The 6,259-nt window shown below is 35.5% G+C and overlaps 1 protein-coding gene across 2 annotated transcripts in view; it reads right to left on the bottom strand.

The window, feature by feature from the left end:
• Window positions 1–1,327: 1,327 nt before the first annotated feature.
• The window catches only part of MetRS-m (Methionyl-tRNA synthetase, mitochondrial), a 43,188-nt gene continuing 38,256 nt past the window's right edge, over window positions 1,328–6,259 (bottom strand). Inside the window, exons 8-9 of one of the 2 annotated variants that reach the window (XR_011398095.1) lie at window positions 1,923–2,095; window positions 1,328–1,845 (exon numbers count right to left, since the gene is read on the bottom strand). Coding sequence is in view for 1 of the 2 variants with exons in the window: in XM_070113228.1 (XP_069969329.1) it covers window positions 2,081–2,095 (15 nt within the window). In the remaining variant the exon portion in view is untranslated. Of the gene's footprint in view, window positions 1,846–1,910; window positions 2,096–6,259 lie in introns of those variants that run through there. The other variant, XM_070113228.1, reaches the window with a different exon arrangement.

Here is a 6,259-nt window from a genome sequence, read left to right as displayed (position 1 = left end):
ATCCTTACCTTAATGATGAAAAAGGCCCTGCTAAATATTTTCCTCACACTAGACAATACCAGGAATTTAGTTTCTAAGATTGTCGGTATTTTATCTTATCCAGTCAAAAATTTATATTATAGTACAACACTTTCCGCTCTACAAAAAGGTCCTAATGATTTTTGTCACAGAAACATTATTTTAAATGTTATACATAGTTTGAGTTATATATCGAATGACCTGAGTAATTATACAAGTGATTTATACATTATATGTTGCTTATACGGCATGGTGTACTATATGCATACAGTACGTTTGACGCATAGCTTTAATTTTGTATTCGAATATCACTATTTCAAAGTTGTAGATTTATCCGCTTTGGGGATAAAAACTTCATTGCTAAGAATAAAAAAATCCTTTATAAAATATATGGGAATAGTAAAGTGATTTAGTCAAGGTTTAAAATGAAAAATAAGAAAATACGTTTAATTTGGCTGCACCAAAGCTATATTAAGCATTTTTTTTAAGCATAAGATATTATAAAGAAGTATGGCAGCTACTTTTTGTGGTTAATGGTTTGATCTGTACAATTTCTTCGGAGATTGCACCATTGTAAAGCCTACATCCCACGACAAATTTGGTAAAGATATCTAGTCAGCAATGAGCAGCTTCTTAGGGCGAAAATGACGTGTGAGAAATTGCAGATGGATATCTCAAAAACTGAGAAACTAATTCGCGTATATGCAGGCAGACATGGCTAAATGAACTCAGCTTATCACCCTGATGGGGCCTCCGAAATTTCCTTCTGGGTGTTACATACTTAATTGACCGAGTTCAAGGTACAATAAAGAGCCTGCGTACGTTGGATAATTCTTTTTAGGCTAAAAACTGAAACTTCAGTGGGCGTTTGCAAAAAAATATCAATTTGTGAAATAACAGACGGAACTGACGTAATGTATATTTGAATGATTACTAACACAATATCCCAGTTTGATAGGCAAGTAAATTTAAATCAAACTGAAAATATCCGGCAAGTTTTATAATTTATTGAAAACACTATGGAATCGGTTCAGAATAGTATTTACAAATTCTAAATAAAAATTTGTCAATATGTGCCACAAAATTTGATTTTATACGCAACAACAAGTCACGTATATAAAGAGAGACTTAATTTAGTGGGAAGCACACACCATTGTATTTAAGTTTTTTATATGTCACTTACACTTCCGTTTATTATTATAAGAGAAAATGCATTAATTATTTCGGATACGAAATAAGTGATAACTTATTTTTATTACGAATTTTTATTATTATACAACACTTATTTAAATATTGAACTAAAGTTAGCCATGCAAGATCGATGTCGTATCGAAATGATATATAGGTAATGCTTACACGATCGCTGTGTCGAAAGCTAAGTCGAATGAGGTATGGAGGTGATGATCCAATCTCTTTTTGGTAGTTCGTGGTGTGGGGTGTCATCGTGCGTGGTAGCATCTGCTGTAATGGTATCCTGGGTTGTATGGTCGTGTATGATGCGATTGGTATCCGGACATCGACTGTATTCATAAGGAGGTGTGAGTTGAGCAAAGGGCAAATGTCGATAAATATAGCCGGAACAGGCCAGCAATTTCGACAACGAGCTTCAGTGAGATGCATTAAAGTTTTCCGTAGATTATACACAAATAAAAGCAGGTGTGAGAATCAATCATTTTATATGAACAATTAGGATCCAGGGAAACAGAAAAGTATTTATTATTGACTTAAAATCGCTCCAATAACTTTTTGAATCATTCGTTTATTCTTGACGTATGTAAAAACAATGATTTTTTCTTATCCGATGATGAATCAGTAAAGCTTAAGGATCTAAAAAATTAGAATTTATTAGATTAGACAAAAATACAAATTTTCATTGCCCAACACAACCGCATTAACGAACGCACTCGTATTAATGGAGGTGACGGTCTTTGTTCTTCCTGCTGGCAATTGGTTGTCATTCGAGGGGTGGATGTTTTCCGTCGACGAAATTTTAATTTGTTGCATGCGACAATGTATTCGGCAGTTTCAAATTACACTGGTTAACAAAACTTTAATATTTTTGTCACATGAAGGGCCACTAAGGAATAATAAGTGAATGATAAAAAATTTACACGTCAGGTTTTCTTGTGACATTAAAACATATATTTTCTTACAAACATCAGCTAAATTTAGTGTAATTTTACTCAATATAAAAAAATAATTATGATTTTCGTGAATTTTTGGCTTCTAGAAGGTCGTTTTTAAGTCTCCAAAAATAATCTGCTTGCACTCTTCCTTGCCTTGATAACGCTTCTCTCTTAAGGAAACGTCCTGATAGGATGAAATAGGAATATGAGGATGGATATGATCCAGTGAGAGTCCAGCATATGTATTTTTAAGGATATATTACACCCTAAAGTTTTATACTATGACATTACAAGTCCATTTATACAGTTGTATAAATAAAGTTTTTTTCAAAAATAGACATGTACTTGTATATGAAGTCAGATATGAATATGTAGCTGTCAAAAAAACTGGACGTGATTGAAATTACTATATATACACTTTATATGGTACACCAACATAAACCAAAATCATCACAAAGTTTGTGTGGCAAAAGCAGTATTTACAAGTATTATCTATCGTTTATCTATTTTGCAAACTATGTCCTTCCAGACAACAATTTTGCGTAGCGAAGCCCAGACCCTTAGAGCAACCTACAGCATTTTTAAAACGACTACCGATCTAGTAGTTACGTCACGTTGTACTTATCGTAAATAATATGCAGCTATTTAGAGTGCTGCGAACGGAAAAGCCCCTAATGAAGCACATTTTAATGCAATTTAGACTTTATCCATGCAAAGTAGCAGTGCCTCTAAGCGGGTGTGTTAATTTTTCCACACACATGCACAGTTAGCAATGTCAAACCCACAACTACAAAGTAAGGCACACTATCGTAACTATATTGCATTCCAATTAACTGCAACAACTGCACTTTATTCAAAGTATATTAATGACATTTTCCGTTTTAAAGGAACATAATTTAATCCGATTTTATTGGCGGCAAACAGTGACTTCTGGTATTTCAACTGCAATGGCGCTGTATTGTTGCACAATAAGCGCGAAAGAATTAAATTTCCTGTTGCGATTTTCCATGTAGCTGCCAACACGCACGCACACATACACATGCATACACATAAAAGTGAGCGTGTTTGTGGGAGAGGGAGTCATTCAAAAGAATTGCGTGCTGCATTCGCTGCACTCGCACGACGGTAATTGGCATAAGTACGCTTTCACCTCAAAGTTAAATTAATTGTGGAGCTCATTTAGTAACCACAATGTGGCGGTAAGCAGCTGCAGGCGTGGCAAAAGCTCGTGAACGAAGTAGGAAATGCAATCAAATAGAGAGAAAAGAAACATCGCTGGCAAAATGCAAAATTGTGCCACCACACGAAGAGATAAGAACGAGTCGGTGTCAGCTGCGTGGTAAATATGTAGAATGTCAGTATACCTGCAGAGAAAATCTACTGGAGACATGGATTTTATATATGTCTGATCAGTCTGTGATCGGATCAATTCAATATACAATCCAAAGATTTGATTCGATATTTTGATTTTAGAAAACTAAAAGCTAAGAATGCGAAACGGGAAAGTGACACCGGTTTTACGATCTTTGGTGTTATAATATCTCGAATAATTTGAATTTGTCTACACAGTGGGCCTTTATGACAGCGATAGTCGATGTAAATTATTTCAGCTATTTCTCACAGTGTAAATCGGCGGTCCTCCAATACGAGTTCGTGAACTTTTGTAACGCTTTCCTTCGTGGTAATCGCTTCCGGGGTACCTAAGTATGTCTCACCAGAAACCTAAGTGTTCTTGCTGCAGTATCGCATCGGGTGGCAGGCGAAATACCTTCGTACTTAGTATAATTTTATAGAACCACAGCAAATACTAACTATTTGATTTATAACGGAATCTCTAAGATTTACTCTCAAATACTGTCAAATAAAACTGACATTGATCTATTAAAGTTTGTGGTAGTTCTTTCAGAATAATTTTGATCTTATTTTGACTTTCTGAATTCACAATACACAATATTCGAAAGGAAATTTAAGAAAAAATTATATATGGGCTCCAAAGAAAGACATATCTCAATAATCGTACATACTCAAAAGGATAATGTATATGTATACCGAAATTAGTGGAGCCCATTACCACTCTATTCGATCGAATCTCTCTCGATCCACTGAGGGTAATGGGATAGATCGTACTAAGTATGTATATATTATTTCCGCCATGAAAAATATTCTGTGGTACCAGTATAATAAACAGTACTAAAAAGGCACTTCAAGTGCAGAATATTTGGTAGGGCCCTTTTCTCTTTAGGCATCTGTTTTTGTACGTACGTCGTGTATGTTGCTAATGGTGCTGGTTAGCGGCAAAATAAAGCTTACTTCCACCACTACATTTAATGGCATGTATAAAATTAACCATGTCAGGACGAATTAAGGGAGTGACCGCGGGAGCTAGTGGCAGCCGACACAATTACAATGCAGCTCGGCATTTTAATAAAATGCACTTGGGTTGCGTTTAACGCTTTCAGATGGTTGAGTGTGCGCTGACAATAACTTTCACAAGTTGCCACTACTACACGAATAATGCTAATGAAAGTAACGCGAAAAATGGATTCAAGTGCAGCAGTTTAAGCAGCTGTTCACTTGACTAACTTTCACCTCTCGGAATCAACGATTCATTGCTAAAGATAAAGTTAGAAAATGACGATAGAAAGAATTACTTGAAAGGCACTCGTGCATTTCTAATTAATTTCTATTCGGTACATACTTGTATAATATTATTTAGAATTGGAATAATAAAGCATCCCAATTCAACCGGGTTAAAGTTCTGAGATCACTGGACCAAGCGTAAAAGGAGACTATATTAGGAAATAAATTGCCATGTTTTCCAAATTTTCGTTCTATTTTTATAGGACGGCCTCCGTATTTTACTAGTGTACACAACGAATTCTTAGAATTTTGAGAAATTAGGGCACGGGCCACAAAACGATCCCATACTCAAAATTAAAGGTTCGTACATTTATGTTGGTGAGAGTTTGTATGAAACGACATACATATACGAGAAGAATATACAAATTTAATACACACATTTATTCAACCAAAAGCACAACTTTATTAAATTGAACACAAAAAAGCTGTTGAATTGCTTATGGTACATACATATGCTTCCAGAAGATAAATTTTATTACTTTAGTTATAAGGGAACATTTTTAGAGAATATATTAACTTCACAGATTCTGGCAAGATATCAGAAAATATATATCGCACCTAGGTCATCTAACTACGACATTTGTCCATTTCAGTGCCGTTAAGGACAATAGCCGAAAATAAACAACTTAGCGTCTGGGTGCGTAATATGAAAAATTTCTCTCACCCATTTCTTCAAACGTCCGCCAACGCCACAGAAAAAAAAGCGACTTACACAATAAAACTGAGATAATAGCTGCAATCAGATTATTAAAAAATAACAAAGCTTCAGGAACGGACAACATCGACTTCGAACTTCTTAAAGCTGAACTTCAGACGACCGCACGGCTATTACTCCCCATGTTGAAACATATATGGCCTTCAGAAAAGTTATCAGAAGAGTTAAGAGCAGGTTGTATTACCTTATACCGAATTGGAGAAGAATGACACTGCTGAGTAGGATAAATAAATTAATAATTCATGTTATCCACATAAGGGTATTGGACCCGTTAATGCAGGGGCTTTGTAAAGAACTAGATGGCTTCAGACCCCATTGCTCATGTGTAAAACATATCAATACAATATTTATTGTAGAGCAGTTAGTAGAGTGGCTCCTCTTTATCTTTAATATATCGATTTTGAGAAAGCGTTCGTCACTCTTAAACATGATGCGATTTGAAGAGCCTTAGCGTGCAAAAGAGTTCCCGAGAAAAAAGTATAAGTAACCAGCTGTACTCAGGCGCTAGCTGTCGTGTAAGGCTTGAAGGCATTCTAAACAAACGGCATTCAAGTTCAAACTGGTGACATGCAAGGGTGGGTGATATCGCCGCTGTTATTTAACTTGTTTTGGCTTATGTGGCGAAAAGAGGCTTATCTTTAAGTTTAAGCGATTGCTTTGAGCAATTTGTTAATAATTTCGCTGCACAAACACGATTTAAAATCGCCATGGCAGCATCAAAAATTATGAGCATCAACACAACGGAGTCGTCAGTGCGACA

This window comes from Bactrocera oleae, chromosome 2 (assembly GCF_042242935.1).
Source record: "Bactrocera oleae isolate idBacOlea1 chromosome 2, idBacOlea1, whole genome shotgun sequence".
NCBI classification, from domain to species: domain Eukaryota; kingdom Metazoa; phylum Arthropoda; class Insecta; order Diptera; family Tephritidae; genus Bactrocera; species Bactrocera oleae.
This window is presented reverse-complemented; position numbering and strand designations above follow the sequence as displayed.